The sequence below is a fragment of the Tubulanus polymorphus genome, chromosome 2 (genome assembly GCF_964204645.1).
Source record: "Tubulanus polymorphus chromosome 2, tnTubPoly1.2, whole genome shotgun sequence".
NCBI lineage: Eukaryota > Metazoa > Nemertea > Palaeonemertea > Tubulaniformes > Tubulanidae > Tubulanus > Tubulanus polymorphus.
Window position 1 is genome coordinate 1,389,880 of NC_134026.1, and position 18,239 is coordinate 1,408,118.

The 18,239-nt window shown below is 33.6% G+C and overlaps 1 protein-coding gene across 1 annotated transcript in view; it reads right to left on the reverse strand.

Annotated features, from left to right (window-relative positions):
* The window catches only part of LOC141899784 (myoferlin-like), a 36,899-nt gene continuing 18,660 nt past the window's right edge, over positions 1 to 18,239 (reverse strand). The window contains exons 23-52 of the mRNA XM_074786307.1: positions 17,272 to 17,415; positions 17,023 to 17,189; positions 16,308 to 16,422; positions 16,096 to 16,198; positions 15,865 to 15,995; positions 15,514 to 15,673; positions 12,626 to 12,633; positions 12,275 to 12,335; positions 12,081 to 12,158; positions 11,817 to 11,998; positions 11,581 to 11,730; positions 10,805 to 10,906; positions 10,561 to 10,722; positions 10,313 to 10,478; positions 9,264 to 9,374; positions 8,888 to 8,973; positions 7,844 to 7,936; positions 7,095 to 7,205; positions 6,891 to 7,016; positions 6,509 to 6,756; positions 6,252 to 6,422; positions 6,002 to 6,147; positions 5,691 to 5,919; positions 5,309 to 5,452; positions 5,077 to 5,167; positions 4,897 to 4,996; positions 4,623 to 4,807; positions 4,408 to 4,517; positions 4,181 to 4,328; positions 1 to 3,155 (exon numbers count right to left, since the gene is read on the reverse strand). Of these exons, the coding sequence (XP_074642408.1) occupies positions 3,120 to 3,155; positions 4,181 to 4,328; positions 4,408 to 4,517; positions 4,623 to 4,807; positions 4,897 to 4,996; positions 5,077 to 5,167; positions 5,309 to 5,452; positions 5,691 to 5,919; positions 6,002 to 6,147; positions 6,252 to 6,422; positions 6,509 to 6,756; positions 6,891 to 7,016; positions 7,095 to 7,205; positions 7,844 to 7,936; positions 8,888 to 8,973; positions 9,264 to 9,374; positions 10,313 to 10,478; positions 10,561 to 10,722; positions 10,805 to 10,906; positions 11,581 to 11,730; positions 11,817 to 11,998; positions 12,081 to 12,158; positions 12,275 to 12,335; positions 12,626 to 12,633; positions 15,514 to 15,673; positions 15,865 to 15,995; positions 16,096 to 16,198; positions 16,308 to 16,422; positions 17,023 to 17,189; positions 17,272 to 17,415 (3,864 nt within the window). The 3' untranslated portion in view covers positions 1 to 3,119. The remainder of the gene's footprint in view (positions 3,156 to 4,180; positions 4,329 to 4,407; positions 4,518 to 4,622; positions 4,808 to 4,896; positions 4,997 to 5,076; positions 5,168 to 5,308; positions 5,453 to 5,690; positions 5,920 to 6,001; positions 6,148 to 6,251; positions 6,423 to 6,508; positions 6,757 to 6,890; positions 7,017 to 7,094; positions 7,206 to 7,843; positions 7,937 to 8,887; positions 8,974 to 9,263; positions 9,375 to 10,312; positions 10,479 to 10,560; positions 10,723 to 10,804; positions 10,907 to 11,580; positions 11,731 to 11,816; positions 11,999 to 12,080; positions 12,159 to 12,274; positions 12,336 to 12,625; positions 12,634 to 15,513; positions 15,674 to 15,864; positions 15,996 to 16,095; positions 16,199 to 16,307; positions 16,423 to 17,022; positions 17,190 to 17,271; positions 17,416 to 18,239) is intronic.

Genomic DNA, 18,239 nt, shown 5'->3' on the forward strand with positions numbered 1-18,239 from the left:
TTCATTAATATACTGCATTTTAATGTACATGCAACAGATTGACTTTATTGCGTAACAAGATAGATGACCAAAAACCCGATGTTGACCAGACTTCCCATTATTACTGTATGTTCTTCGTAATCTAAAAAATAATCTGTACAGGTGGGGATACACCGCTACTTACATTATACTATTTCACAAATACATTCATCTATATATATATATATATTTATGTATATCTATATCATTAGTGACTCAAAGAGAAAATATTCAGATCGTAGATATTGAAAGGAAAAATACGTATTTCCAGCCATACCCAGAGCATGATCGTACATAGGAAGAGTACACGGCACCAATCAAGAAACGCGGACATCAAAAAGTTGAGCATGCATTAAAAATTAGATATCAATATTTTCCTCGTGCTAGACAATTGATACGGCTGGATTGTCATCTGTCAAAATATATCATTTCATCACACAAAAGGAGGGCTTAACTTAACTGTAGCCACCACCTTGTTTTACACAATAATTTTTTGAATACATTTTTATGCCAGTAGAATACAATAAAGCAACCGAATGCTGCTAATATATAAATGATTATTTTTTAACATTAACTTTCAAAATATTTTATTCTAATATTGCAATGGCTAACTTCATAATAGAATACTTGATCAGATAAGACCCTGAACTTAAATCAGATAAGATCATAGATTTCTATTGTTTTCCATGTTAAACAATAGATTTCGAAGAAATATTCCAAATTCGTGATACCTTTTATATTGCATAAAGAACCCTTTCTCTCCATGAGATTCTAGTTCACTTAGAAATGTTTGAAGTGAAATCTATTCTCTTGGCAGTCAACCTTACTCTCAGATTCCAAATACAACTAACTATAAATAATTCGAGATAAATATCTTAGAATTAGATTTTAGAGACTAAATTGCATTTCAAACAATGGCATTTCGAAGGAAGGGCCAGTCTTTCTGTAAGTCTGAGTGATCTAAGACCAGTCTTAAGATTGAGATCACTTCAGGACTTGATTGTGACTGCACAACTGGGCCCAGGACTCATCGGATATACTAATCACTATATATGTATACATAAATCTATAACATAATTAGTATACTATACATTTTGATAAACATCTATATGATAACAATTAACATGAGTAAGTTTGATAAAGATTTATCAAATTATAAATGAACAGTGCCTTCTGATCTCTACACTAATAAAGGCCCCTGGCAGTGAAAGTAAAATTAGTAGAATTTGAGGGAATCGTTTTTCCTCAATGCAAATATAAGAAACCTAATTAAATTCATGGAGGGAGAGCTGAGATGTACTGGAACATTTGTAAATTCAAATCTCAAAAGCATACACTTCAATAGACGGGAAAGTTTTGAGGTCGAAAAATACAGACACTGTTCATTGAAAACACGCCATTCGAACTACAGAAAAACAAAACGATGGTTTGACTGAAAAAATAGATAGAAACATCAATAGACATGTGAAAAATGTTGAAAACCAACAAAACAAAATACACAAAAAACAATACGCACAATAGATCTTTCAAAAAAATAATCATAACGCTATTATTAGACCTAGTCAATGAATACTAAGTACACAACAGCTTCTAAACTAAACGAATATACATGAAGCATGTGACCAATTATTTATTTACCTATTACTGATGAATAGAGGATTTATGTACTTATCAAATTCATAGCTCGACAGAAATCAATAGATTTTTTCATGAAAATGTTTTTCGCCGAATGCTGCGAATATTTGGTGCAAAATTGTTTCGTATCTTGTGCATTTTGTAATTATGGTAGATAGAAATAATAACTCCATATGAAAATTAAGGATAAACAACTGAAAAACATCAATATGAAATTAACAATCAAGAAAATGCAAATTTGCGTAAAACGCAAATCGTGTCAAACTAGATGGAACCATTATAACAGCATTCAACACAACATGATGAAAATCTGATAGAATCGTAAAAATATATATTTCAAGACTTTCATAAAACTGAGTATCTACTACAGGAAACAAAACTACAATACGAAAATTGATGAAATTTACACAGTTTGTTTTTAGATATTTATCCTGGACAACAAATGCTATGAATTGTTGTTGCAGCACAGTTCAAAAATTAAACCACCCTCACCTTCAGACACATAATATGGAGAATTGTAATAATATATTTTTGCATAAACTATGTATATTACTTACATGTTTTTCTAAACAATTTGTTCTGAATAATCTCTCTAAATAATAACATACATGAGATTACAAACCCGCCGTTTTTACAAGGGAAAATTGCGTAATCTCTAACAAATCGACTACCGGTATATCTAATTATTGCTACTAATAAACCAACATAAAACACAACAGTACCAGTCGTACACATCGTCAAAATGATTTTTGATCAGAATTTTCAGGCGAAACTTATCACTAAAATCTCCATCTCTCTGAAGCTGAATTGACGTACACTGACAATCTATTACTCTATGACAAAACAAAAATAAAGGCAATACACCACGTTACAGTTTGGCATGAGAAACCGTATGCCGGCACATTCATGAACTCTGATCAAGTTGGTGATAGTTTGTGGCGTATTTACCTGTAAAAAAACTTAATAAGTACCACAGACAAATCATCAAAATAATATCACAGTATCACTCAAAACGTATATTACAGATATAGTGTGTAAATTCATGAGGGTTTGCTGACCAGAATATACGCTTTCGACATATGCAGTTCTATCTCACATCTCTCCCTTATTGAAAATGCTTTTTTTAAGTTGACCCTTTCAGTGCTCATACAATGAATATTCTTCACAGAAGCAATAACTTTTACTGTTTGAAATGATTCGCCAATTATCCAAATCCTAGCTCCGTGACTGAAGTAATTTAAATGGGCCTATAGGGCTGCATGAATCAAACACAACTAAGATCATAAGAATATGATATGATATAATGACTATCAAAAGGAACGATCATTTACCCCAACAAGAAATAAATGCTGCGCAATGTATGCAATTAATGTGTATAGTCATAAACGAAGTCCACAAAACAGTTGATTCAATAGTCATCAGTCAATTCATCCTTTGGCAACAGCACTCACGAGAAACTTAACTTGTTACTTTACTCCCATTATCTTGTTAACAGTAGCACCCTGCAAACAGAAAACGTTCATCATCAATAATTTGATAATAAGGTGATTAACAGTTTGACTTACCTTCAAATTTAACATCTACAAATATGCAAAATCTACATAGCCTACACATGTATTATATCATAGAAATATATAATCTTGAAATCCTTGTATAAAGAAAGCCCTGCCATACATTCTTTTATTTTTCTATTTAGCCGCAATTTGCGTTACTTTACATGCTTATAAGCTATCACGAAGCGCCTTAACTTTTAGGCTTTAGTTAGTTTTTTTCTTAAGTTATGCTATAATTAAATATGCTTCAGAGTTTGTACAGATTTAGATAGTTTTTAAATGCATCTGCGTAATGAGAGAAAGAAAGCATACTTGAAATGATTCTTAAAATGTGAAAATTTTTTTCAGTGAAGTTATATCGTCCAAGTGAAAGAACCTGTCACCAAAGTTTTCCTGATCAAAAATTTCTTTTCATGCAGATTGGATTGAATGATTCAAATGAAAAGAAATGGCTGTATCGAATTAAGAAAACCGATAACAAACAAGTAGCAATAGTCATTAGTACAAGCAAGACCTGACGATGCATAATAGCAGCCTTCAGCATCAATATTTTCAAAATGTATATTATATTTGGTGATTTATAAATAAAATCCTATTTGCATTTGAGATACCTTCTGTCTACGCCCCGACCATCTTATTAGCAACTGCACCCTATATTATACACAAGTAATATACAGTTCATTAAAAGGAAGCACGAGCCCAAATCAAAACCTAGTAGTTCCCCCTTTATAGTACATTCAATATATTATATATGTATATATATTAAATATGATAAGAATACGAATATGAATCACATCCACAAAAAATAATCTCAACAACTGCAATTATGATAGGAAGATAGAATCTTCACGAGGAAATATCAGTTGCAATACAGATTTAGTAGAGTACGCTCACTCGTAAATATTGATTCAAGTAATATTCATATGCACATTTGTCATTACTTTTCAATTGTCTATCAAGGAATTTATACTTACGGGAACAGAGTAGATGAATAGAATAATCAATAAGACTATTAGAAGGATGATTAAACCACCAATGAAGTACCACTTGTAGTTCTTCCAGATAATGTATTTCAGTGTCTTGAACGGGGATGTGAACCAGAGGAAAGATGTTTCAGGACGTCTGAAAATTTAGGAAATATTTCATCAATACATTTTGAAACGATGAATGAATAATATTTGAATACAGCAAGAAATCATACTTGGGAGGATCCAGTGTTGGATTAGCGTTTGGTTCTTCCCTAGCGCAACCAGCTGGTCGTTCCTTAGCTTCTTCTTCGCTTACTAGTTCCAACTCCATCTCAACTTTACCCTACAAAACAAAACTCAGAAATTACCTTCACGTCATCACTAAATTAGACAAACCCTTTTGTCGAGGTAAACCTCATCAATGGCATTCCTTAATTCGCTGACTAACCGTTAGTTCTTTTTGTCCACTTTCATCGCTGTAACACGGCCAAAAACCTCGTACTCTTCTCTGGTCAAACAAGGATACCATTTTAACTGACTGCCCTTTGCCGATATCGGGTAGTTGGTTCAATGAACAGCTACTGGATTTCTTCGCTGGACTAGGCATGTGGTTCAAATTAACATCAAGTGTCCCTAAAATGATAGAAAATTGGTCAAAACATTTCCTTCTCTTTTAGCATTTCAAATACTCAGGCTTCAATGAATTGTAAATGCAAGCTTACCCAAGAAATCATCAGGAGAAAAGTTATCGTTGTCCCAAATCTGAATAGCTAACATTGGCGGTAGATGTAATTCCGTTTCATCCAGACTCCAGAAATGTTCCTAAAATAGGAAATAGAAAACAGTTAAGATTCCACGGATCAACATGAGATGAATATGATATGTGAAAGAAATGATGTTACCTTCTTGCGAACAACAATACACTCCTCTGCAGGTATATATTCAAATGGAAACACAAATCTCCAATTGAAATTTCCTTCACCATCCAAAGACCTGTATTGAAATATTTTTTCAAACTATCAAAATACATATGAGGTATTCGTAAATTTCATGAAAGTGTGTACAACTATTTTTAACAATGCATACTAGCTACTGTATTTGTATCTGTTACTGTTTTTGTGTTTCAATACTGACCTGTAATGAACATCAGTAGACTGTTGCTCATCAATACCCGAGATCCAACCTTTTACATAAATATCGCTCATTTTCTCTCCTGTAATTGATTCTTCTTCCAGTATAACATCCGACGTGTTCCAGATGATAATTCTCAATTCGTACCTTATCACGAAAACAATGATAATATCATGAAACTGAGTAACAAGCCAGTTCCATAGTTGTTAACTCTCGAGTTAGAATTAATTCATTTCAAATCTTAGCTCACAACTGTGAAACTGGACCCAGTACATCAGAATATATAGGAAATTGCACGAAAAGAATAAATCTCAAATTTCGGGTCAACAAAGATCTTTAAGTTCTCTTTAGTCTGTTATCTATCAATCATATGTATCATACTTACTTATTTGGTTTTCTTGGCGAGACATCAAACGGTGAACCGGGAGCTCCTAATTCTAATGGGAATATATCGACGAACATCTGAAGTTTGCCCTGTTCGATGCCGGGTTGGAGTGGATTGTACAGAGGTCTGGTTTCGACGTGTTCTTTCACGATCGGTAGAGTATTCAATATGTACAGCGCTAATCGTTGTTCCGGTGATCCGAGATGTGAATGAGCTGGTTTGGTGATTTCTGACGGATGAAAAAATTATCAAAAATATTATCACAAGTGTTGATACTAATGCACCTAACTTAATTAGAAATCGAATCTAACCATAATCGGACAAATTGTGCATCTTTCCATTAACTCTGCAGCTATTGTTTCCGAAGTATTGGGGTTCAGGGAAATGGTTACGTTCACAATAATCTTCCAAAAGTTCTTTCGGTTTCTTTGAATCTCTCCAGGCATTTGGTCCAGATCTATTTCAATACAAGTTCAAAAGGTTAATATACATTCATTATTCAGATTTCATATAAGACTGAGAATCCCTTTGATATTATCTAAGATTAAATGATCAACTTACACGCAATACGTTTTTGGAATACCACAGGTGGCTCTGAATTTAGTCAGGTACCGATTTTCTAAATCAATAACCGTTTCACCAATAACATCATCCGTACTGAGTAGATCGTAATCTTTGATACAAATCTGCAAGTCTTTATGCAATGGCAATGTAGTTTTCATTTCAAACAACCTGAAATCATAGCAAAGTCAAAACCATCATTTTATAGCTGCATAAACAGAATAATTGGAAATTCCTTTTTTTTAAAGTTTACAAACCTTCCAAATACAGGACTGAGAGAGTTTGGAATATAATCATCTCGATTATTGTCCTTCTTTTTGCCGAGTTTGATACTAATGTAAGGGTCAGCCAGTCCACTCGGATCATTTGGTTGAAGGTCGACTGCGCTGATGATATAAATACGAACCAGGCAGTCAACTGGATTTGAATCGGGTAAATTCGACAGCAATTTCCTAGGCATCGGTGAATTTGGATCACCTGGTAGTGGATATACTCGGAAACAGCCCTAAAGAGTGTAAACCAAATAAAATATCGGTCAAATACACTTCCACGAACTGTTAGTACAAATACATAGATTGTAGGGTAAGATTGAAATTTTAGAGGCGCATATCAGAAAGAGAACAAGAGATTGAAGATTACCTTAAATTCGCCGACAACATTGGACTCTTCTTCCTCGATATTCTTACCACGGCTAAGTTCAAAGCTATGACAAAAATCATTGAACTCGGAATGATCTGTTACTTTCTCCAACTCTGTTTCATAAACCTTTAAGAAAACTCAAACAAGTAAGTGTCAAGTTAACAGTGTTTTTGTTAGATACTTCTTGGTGGTCGTTAACCTTACCTCAATTTTATCATATCCCATATCCAGATATTTTTTGCATTTTTCAAGTTCACCAATAGATGCATAATATTTAGACCACCAATCAATGTCTTCATCAAGTAGACTATACTCCTGAAAAAAAAATCCAAGTTAGTTATATGAAATTTTGTTCACTTTTTTGTTATGAGAATTAACGAATGTTTTCATAATCCGTAGCTACTACATGTACATAAATATGCCTATTAATCATACGTATGTACTACAACCTCTCTAGTTATGGTTGCTTATTGGAACAAACACTAACCTAAATCAATACAGTTTTGTTTTGAAAAATGGTTTACTAAATCTGAATATTTGAGAAATAAAAGCTAAATACGTGTGTACCCTATATGGCAATATACGGTGAACAAAAAATAAAATAAATCTATATACCATACAATGATGTATTTATATATATATGATGTATGATGCATGAGTACAATATACAGAAGTTAAAAGCTGCAAAATTATGATGATAGCAAGGTACCAATAAAACTAAACGAGCAGCAGAACTGTTCTTTGAATGGCTAAATCAATGAATGATGTCAGCAATAGACAATATCCTTAAACTACAGTAAAAAGAGAAGGAAGTGTGATGATAAAGCAGATGAATCGATCAAAAATAGATAAGGATAAAGATAATGAAATTGTCGATGGATATGAATGATTTCTTCCTACAAATGAATAATACACCGACACCAACGATTTAGAAACATTCACGGCAAACAAACCTCTTCTTTTTTCTTTCCACCGAATGGGGAATCAAACTGTGGGAAAGTAAGCTTCTTTCCACCGAACAAGTTTGAGGAGGCAGAATCCGTTTTCTTCGGAAAAAAACAAGGAAGGAATGGTTAGTCGAAGATGTGGTGCAGTGCTGTGTGTTACGATGTTCCTTATAGCTGCAGGAATTTCACTTTTTGTCTGACGAACCACTGATATTGTTTATTTACAGGAATTTTCAATTTCAAAGCATACAAATATCAGTGATTTCATAGGATTTGATACAAAAGTTTTGGTGTGAAAGGTTAGTTAGTTGTCACACAGTGTCATTACAATAGGTCGCATGTATAGTATATGAAAAGAAAATTAATAAGATACATGTTCATGTACTTTTGGACAGACATAGAGGAAAAGCCTCCGAAAGCAGGTATCCTGTATATTTGTTGTGTTAACAGCACTGCTTGTTTGGTTAAACGCCGACTTTTTTGGAAAAATCAAGTATTAACATATCTTCACTTGTTAAAGCTTCTCGATAAATCAAGGCAACAACTGAGAATATAGAATACTTGTTGGTATGTATTAGATTGCTTGGGTTACAGTGATAACACCTATGGCACAACAGCTCACTTACTTTTGGTTTTTCTTTTTTTGGAATTGACAAACCGAATGGTATCAGGCTCTATTAACAAGCAACAGGAGCTACTGATTATGTTCAAATATCTAGCAAGCGTTTAGATTTCAAAATTCAAGGGAATATCAATATATTCCATGTCTCTATTATATCAATCATAGAATACTTTATATTGAATAATTTGGTAGCTGACGTTTTTATCATTCACAATTGGTTATTGAGATCTTAATGCAAGAACAAATTAATTCATGCAATGGAATAAATCAATGCATTTCCCGAAATTTGAGTTCAATTTCTATTAACTACAATTTTCATGAAAATTGTTGGACTTTGTCAGTTCGTACACTGATGCTTATCAAACATCATACGATATCAAATTTATATCTCAATGAGGGCAATAAGGTTAACACACGTATAAACTTACTTTGTGTGACTTTTTCGAGGAAACAGACCCTGTATCTGCAGTTCCGTCTGCAGGCATATCAATAACGTGTTCGCCAATCGGTGTTTCTGCAAATATACAATAGAATCATTAAGTAAAAACATCTCCATTCACAGCATATACATATGCGAAAGACATCATTTGTGAGATGGAAAATTCACTGCTTCAAAGTTGACGCTTCTATGATATAAGAACCTGAGCTTCTTAAATAAAAAACTATTTTATCATCATTTCTCCATCAAAAGTTTTGTCGAAAGAATCATTCCCATGATCAATTAGTTTCTGCATCCTTTTCTTCTTCCATTATAGATATGTTAAAACATCATTGCGCGCGATGAGCAATAACGTTTTTAAGTACCTGGATGGGATTTATCAAGAAGTTTCGCGGTCATCATAGACGAATCGAGACTTTGTTCATTGGTACCACTACCGCTCGGTAAACTCACTATATGATCACCACCATTACCACCTACATGGGTTAGAGAAACACAGGTGGGTACACTTACCATAATCTCATAGAGATAAACCCATCCAAAATGTCACTTTTTTCGTCAAAGCAAACTAATCTAATAAAACTACTACGACCAGGACATGGCTTCACAAAAAGGTTTACTCAAATTCTGTTTCACCAATCAGGCAAATTGCTTTTAAAAACTCTTGTTGTGAAGTCCAGCCCAAACAATGGTAAACATGCACACGAAAAATAGTTTATCACCAGGTTAACCCAACAGACAGAAGGGGAAAAAGTCAGATTGAATCCCACACGTGAAAATTTGTTTATTTTTTTCAACTACATCACATCACTGCTACATGGTAGTTATGAAGTTAGGAGACATACTAAAGCAAGGATTTAGCAATAAGATAAAAAAAATATCAGCAAGCAATTAGGGACTATCGTTATTACTGAATGCAACGCACTTTCATCAAATGACATGAGGTCTTCATCTCCTGTAAGTGTGAAATAATCATTTGACATGAAAGATGATGTGTGTATTGTATAAATGTTTAAAAGAGGTTTTTTATGTTTATACTAATTTTTGTGTATTCATTAGTTCTTTTTATATCAAATTGAAATCGAGGTTTATACGCAACACGTGACAAAAATGTAGACAACAAGTAGTAGGCACTAATCCATGCATGCCATCAACAAAATAAGGAACATGTTCATGTGCATGTAGCTAGAACTACATGTGCCTATAGTTACCGAAGTGCATATTTTTCTTGTTATGTTATATTCTACGCAAGTCTATATGTTTCATCTAAGTTAGCAGTTGGTTGATTTGCGTAATTTAGTTTTCCAAGTTAGAGATAAGCAAGGCAATGGATCATAACCCAGTGTAAATATACACGTACATTCACAGACAGCTTACAACATGGAACATACAGCTATCACAAAACAAATCATACCTTCTCCGCCAGCATCTAGTTCATCAATATCCGGTACTGGGTCACATTGATAAATGTCAAGTGTTTTCAACACAAATAAGCCGACCAATGGCTTCCGTCCGAACTGACGATGGTCTCTCACGCGAATGTTCATTGGTGGCATATAAAGTTCTTCTTTCGGCAGCATCTGAAATTTGTCCGATATTAATTGCAGATAATGCGCTGTACAGATTAATTTCTACACCACAGATAATTTTGAGCTCACATACCACATCAAAGAATAACAACGGCTCATCGAAGTTGGGATTCTTTTTCGTACTCTTAATGACCTTTGATTCGAGAATGTGGCCTCCAACTTCAAACTCAACACTCGGTGATGTTACACTCGCTAGCTGAAACTTCTTCATGTTTCGTACACCCCAGCACATCACCTAGAAATAAGATGTTTTTATGAATGATTAGTATCGTTACAATTAAACAGGTCTAGATATAATTCCAAATTCACTCCCATACCTCAATGGCAGTTCTCTGCATGACTGGTCTAATTCCATTTGGTACGAGGAAAAGGCTGCCTCTTTTAGGAGGATGAAATGGAAGATCTTTGCTGCCATCCACCTGAAGACAAAATCAATACTTTAGATCGAATAATGGCAACATCATTCCTCAAACTACACATGACAAATTTTGGAACAGGTAAGATAAATATGCCAAAGTGCATCATACGGATCCTCAAACCGACATAACAAAAATGATAAACAAATAGAAAACCAGAAATCTGCAGAAATGAAAAGAGGCGAGGGCAATTTTGTAAACAGCAAAGTCTTCACCAGCCAGCAACATCTTGGCAAATGATTTCAATACGATTCAACAAAATCCAATCTTAAAAGAAGCACGAGCACAAGCATGTATCTTAACGTTGGCATTTTCACATTTCAGAACATCGTCTATTTACACTATTACAGGAACTTTATTGAAGGTTGAAATTCTAAAAGGTGCCTCCTTTACATCATATAGTAAGAAACATAAGGGATAAAAGCAGGGAACAGGAAGGCAATTAAATATATCTACCCCTTTTTTCTTTTTTTTGTCATACTAAATGAAATTATTGTGAAAATGAAAAATATTATAAGATAAAACATGTACACATTTATCATATACAATGTACATGTTATCAAATGAAAGGTATTTTGATATCATATGATGGAAATACTGAATACCGGAAACTACCAAGAGATATATTTTTGGACTATGTTATGGTACCGTACATGATTTTGAAACAGAAAACATACCAGAAATAGCTCAAAAGCGGCGAGCAGTTCACCACCATATTTCGAGCCCTTTGTAATGCTGAACCACTGTAAAACAGGCGTGCGTGGATCTGCAGGATCGAGTTTAACCATCGGTTTAGCAGTCCCTCGTCCGAGGAATTCATCTTCTCCCTACAAAATTTCAGCGAGAAAATCTTTTTTAACACAAGATTACGTTTCTCGCATAATCAGGTAAAACAAATGTATACAGTACTTACAAATGTATCTTGATCAAAAATTTCAATGACGATTGTTGGTGGATTTTCAGCGATTGCTTGAGGATCACCGTGAATTTCCAGCTGTTCAAACAGCAATGTTTGATCCCAAGTCGGGCACAGAGTTTTGTCGACAGTCTCTGTCACTAAACTGTGATTAGCGAAGCACACTCGAGCAAATGGATCTACGAGGATAATATACCGGGTCATTAAGAAAAAACATTCAAACTGATCGAAAACAAGACGCAATCTAAGTAAATCACATACCAGACAATCCGGTTTGGTCGCCGGCAAGTAAATCCCTTGCCTGGTAGATATACGCTCTTAACTGGTATTTCTGAGGCTCTGAAAAGATAATCAGTCAAAAAACTAACATAAACTATTGGACCACACTACGTTTTAAGAGTTTGCAGTTTTTCATACGAAGATTCATTTGATGAGGTATTAAGGAAACAACGTACTTTGAAAGACGAGGAACATTCTTGGTGCTGCCATAGCCTGTTTTTCCTTATCATCAGCATCCTGAAAATGGAAGACATTTTGATACCAGTTAATTACAGTATATGATTAGGCATTTTTTAATCGTAAAAATTCAGGTAAATACAAAAATAAATAGTTAGTTCACGGCACACATTAACATGGGTTAATTTAATATAATACGCATGCTGTAAAACAATATATTGACATTGGACATTATTTATTCAATAAAATTTCTCGAAAAAATAGAACTGTCATTCTATATATGAAACCTGTGACTGAATTCAACAAGAATGACATGAACAAGAAGATTTCAATAAATCACGGTACAGTACCTCAATTCCTGGTTATGTACAAATAGTTATCAGATATTTTTCGCGACATTTACACAATTAGCACTGTATTTACGTTGAGAAACAAGAAGTTAAAGAGAAGTTTTAAATTCTTGAAATGTTTTGAACCTTTCATAAAATGTTTTAGGTAACGAATTGTAAGTGCACGGTACATTACTTTGCTGTTAGAGAACATATATATATAATGGTATTGACATACTCGACGTTTGGAAAAATATGATGCAAAAACTTGCATATGAACACTACCAGATTCATCAGATTTAGACTGAGCGTCCTGAAATAAGTTTACATAAAAATATCATTGAAATAAGCATTGAAGCAACTACAAGTGTTTAGTTTAATCATTTCTATGTGCATGTACTAAACAATCGAATAGAGACAAGAAGTACAAAATTTTCTAGGCAAATATGAATGATTTTGATGAAGAAATACGTGCATGAATTCAATGGAATATTTCGATGAATATTGAATGATTTACCAAAAAATGAATGTGTTAAACAGTGGCTTGATGTACTTTTATATAAAACATTTAGATAGCGAGAAGACACATTCAGATAATGTCTTTATCCATTAGTAACATTGAATGATAATATGTTGGTGTAAGACATATACAGTGTACATGAAAATTTTGTTAGTTAAAAAGCAAATAAGAAGAAATCATCCGGAATGAAACAAGATATTTCAAAGAATAAATTCATTGGGATGAAAATCTTTAAAAGTATCTGATAATGTGTTTATTACGAAGATGATGTTCTTAATGCATTAAAGTTACAAGATGGTGTCGAAACATATTCATATATAACACATGATATACAAAAATAGTGTCATTGAATGGACATATACATGTATATTGGTAGTAAGGTGAAAAGCAAAAATAAAAGAAACCATCCAGAATTTTGATCTTACAAATAATTTGTTAAGATAAATTCGTTAGGATGAAATCTTTTCTGGAACGATGACTTTAAAATTGCAAGAATATCGAATAGAATTTAGAATTGAAGTTTTTATCATCGAAGAAAGGGTTAAAATACATATGAAACAACTATATAAACATACAGGGTGTTTTTAGTAAATAACTGAGCAAAGAATTGTGTATTTATGTAAAACTACGACAATTCTACCTTCTTTTTCTTCTTCTTCTTGTCTTTTTTTATTACAATATCCTGTGACTATAGCAAGAAATTAAAAATCAATCGGAAATTAGCTCTTTCTATGATAAACGACATCATTTTCTAATGAATTCATGTCATTCAAGATCGTGTATTTCATGCCAATTAATACAATAAATTCAATGATGAAATTGTGATTAAAACATTTACAGATATTTCCTGCAAAAAAGAGCACACAAAAGACAGTTACTCTCAAGTTTTTTACTCTGCCCATCTTCATTGCTTGACCTGTTGCACACTTCTTCATCTTCTCAGCTAATATCGCGCTTCAAATATTACCAAACTTGATTTGGGTTTACACCATAACAAATTAAATCAAACAGCCACCTCAAGCAGTTTTTAACGAATTGAAAACAACAAAATGATTGGTAGATTTTTCAGCCAGACAAAATACTGCAGGTTATGAGAGTATCTTGAAAATGACAGTTTTTCAAAAAAAGCCTAGATATCCGATTTTCTTACTTCCAAAAGGCAAGGATTGCAAAAGTAAAATCCTTTCCGTATAAAAGAATATTGAAGATAATTTCAGAAATATATTTCGAGGTAAAAATTACCAAAAAGAATGCAATATGTATCTCCTCTCTTGCCAGGGCTTGGATGACTTGGAAATTGACATCAACACAAAGCTATAAATACCTGCCCTGGCAAGCAAGGAAGATTCTAGGTATGGTTCAGATACTGTGGATTGTTTATAACATGCGGGTAGTTAGCCGGGTTCATTATAAATATATGATTTTTAATTACCTGCGCGGGCTATTTTTTAAGTAAACAAATATAGAATTATTAAATCTATGAATATTTGATACCCTTGTACAACATTGAATACACGTGTGACTGATATGTGTGTTAAATAATACGTCAAAAAATGCTAATTATCAAGTTGTTGTGTATTGAAGCATTTAAGAAGCTGTTTACTGTTTTATTACGAGTTTCTAAAACCTTTTTTTCATTACCAGGGTATGTATGTTGTGTTGCATGTAGTAATAACCTGTTATGTTTATGGAATAATGTTCATCTGGTCCAAGTTAAAGTTTAGACTCTTTATTCTTCATAACTTAAAATTAAACGGCAGAAAATTAATAATTCAGAAGCTAAAACTGGGAAACTAACTCACCTGAATGACAAAATATAACTGCTCAGAAAATTGTAAAATTCATGTTAATCATACTGATAATATTCATTATTATAGCTTTCAACTGATCATTTTATATCATCATTTCAAAGAAAATCATTACTCAATTATCAAAAAGAGAAATTATACCACATCCTTATGAAGACTTGAAAATACCTTCAAGCTCATAACCATTACCAGAACAGAATTGAAAATGTTAAAATCGTTAAATTCATTCATTATATGGGGTATTACAATTATTTTACTTCACTAATAGCCTTAGTGTTACCGATAAGTGGGGGAAATTTCTTAAAGAATTTTTGTGCTTTTTAGGCGGCTGTTAGAAATCTTATCATAATAGCTACTGCTTCATTATACATATAAAGATTAGATGTGTTTAAAATGCTTGTGCTACATACACCATTTACACTTAGGCTACTACACTTCTAAAAATATTTTTGATGTAAACATTTTGTAAATGCCAATTTGGATTCAAAACCAATCAGATTGAAGTGTAGAGCTCTAAGGGACCGTCACCAGGCAGGCAGAGATAAAAATATGAATGTAACCATCCTTTGTACACACCTGACTCACTTGGAAGAAGCAACTCGCTTGAGGCGACTCAGTTACCATTTTACGATGCCAACGCCTTCTTCGAACTAAATCCATTTTTCGCTCTTTAGCGTGAAATTTCATGTTGAAAAGCGGCGCATATTCCCAACCTTCAGCGAGGTCCTGAGCCAATACCTCCTATAAACAATGTATGGTGAGCTCGAATTAACTGATTAACAACCTTGGTCCAGTTCCACAGTTCTGAGTTAAGATTTGACTTGGAGTTAACTCATTGAAAATGAACAAATTTTAACTCAGAGTTAACTCTAACTCACAACTGTGGAACTAGGTCCTGCATTTAGAATCTTATTGACAAACGAAGTGTATACCTCTTCTTTTTCTTCGACCTCTGCTTTAACGAGGGTACGAGCTCGAACCCATCGCTTACGTCTGCACATGTGATAGGTTTTTTCTACAGGAACATATCCACCTAGCGTTGCCTCGACTGTAAACTCCCAGCCTGAAATAAACAGCAGCACAAATTATCATTCAATCATTTTACGATAAAACATCAGTAATATTCTTGAAATGGCGAATTGGATTCTTCAAGAGTTTCTTACCATTTTCATCGCAAGGCCTATTATAATCACATTTCCAATCATCCTCCCATGCCCAGCCAGCAGGGCATTTTATTTCATCTCTTGGCTGTAATGGGTCACCTTTCTGCAATGGGTCGGTAAAACATGATATAATTTACAAGTTCTCTTTGTTTTATTAGATGTGTTAATCTGAATTCCGTTTAGAAACAAGTTCAACTTCTTTCTATACTTACCACATCAGTCCAGGGGACTTGCGATGCTCCCCAATTTCCTCCTGGTATACGGCCCTGGCATTCAAAGACATCTTCTATGTACTTCCTATGGCCAGCATCTTTATCATACAGCATGCTGAATAGAAGAGAATTCAAAAAGATCTGAATATATTTTCATTATTACAAAACCACAAATACTGGGGTTTTCAAAAGCAAAGAATTGTGTCAAAATCTCAGGACTGGTGAACCCAAGTGTAGAACCGATAATCAGCACCGTGCAATTCATTATTATGTCCTGTCATATTCAAAATATTTGCAAGCGCATGTGTCCCTAAATCAAGAGGCATTTGGCTACTTTTTTCCAATAATTTGCCATAAAATCCATGTGTACATAATATCACAACCTAATATATCCGCCATCCACAAATACTGATACATATCATAACAGTGTTTCCAATATAAGACCTACAACTCCAAATCATACAGAGTGCTTTTAGTGTAGAACATACTACTTGTAATGAACATGTCCACGCTTTACTTTAATAACTGAGAAACGTGATCCACTTTTACTTCCGGTATCAAAAACGGCGCTAAGAAACACAATACATAAATTCAGTGACATGACCAAAAACTATTCAACATAATATGTCCAATCAAAACTTCATTTGAAAAAGCAATGTGTATTTTCTAAACAGAGTTTTAAGAATAAGGCATTGAATTACATTGGTTTACACACCTGAGTTCAGGACTGATGTACCAGTCATCCTCCCACCTCCAACCTTCCGGTGGATTGAAATCTTCCTTCTTCAGTTCAATTTTACCGCTTGAATCTGACCATTTTGGACGAGTCATCGTTGGTCCCATGTTTGTCCAATTCCCGAGAATGTTTGCTTGGTTTTCGTACTGAATGACATTCATCATTAGTATAATACTTATTAGAACACAATGTACTCAATGTTTTTAACTAAGAAACTTGACAACTTACAGTTTCAGCAAATACTGATATATCTCCATCCTTTTGTTGTTTATGCCAGGCTTTTTCTTCTTTTTCCTGTCCGAGCCAGACACGTAATCTCAACATTGCCGGTATATCTTCTTTCTCATCTTTGTCAAACTTGATGCCTGGATACTAGAAAAACATTTGACAAAAGTTAACGCAATCTAGAAAAGATTCAATGATTGAGTAACAACTTCGTAGCGAAAATGTCAACTATGTTTGTCATAAAGACAGTAAAAAGCTCCAAAAACCGTATTAATGCCAAAAACATGCGGAAGGCATGAACATATAATGACAAGCCCAAGGAATTTAATCAAGTTTCCCATTTCAATAGAAGTAGAATGGATATTTGAGGAATTAAGAACATTAAGTAGTTCACGATGATGACAATCAAAAACATTCAATTTCAATAGTTCAATAGCTGACCAGCACATAATCCAAAAACTGACCCAAAAATTTTAAAAAAAATTCTTCCACCAGTGGACTCAGATACCAATGCAGACTAAGGGAATGCATAACTGGAATTGTTTACAAAATAGGAGATGCAAATATGGGTAAAAGCATAAGGTCATCTCAATCAAAAAGACTGGCCATGAAATTGTGTTAATTTTACTTTTTTTAAAGTTGGATTTCTATATAAATAAGTGTGGCTAGATTAAATCAATATAATAATAAATGATTAGGCAATGTACACAATCAGCAAATCAAAATATTTCATCAACTGAAATAAAAGCAAATGTCACTGCAATCACTAAAAGCTTTATCATAAAACACGTAGATGTAGTAAAACAATTATAATGGATTTCTATACATCTTCCACCATAAAATGTTGAAAAACGATTCAAGATCGAATTACATAAAAGAACAACAAATGATTACAGTTAATAAGTAGGTGAGGAAAGTACACGTGAAACGATAATGCAGACCCAAATCTTACCGACTTAGCACTTGGATAC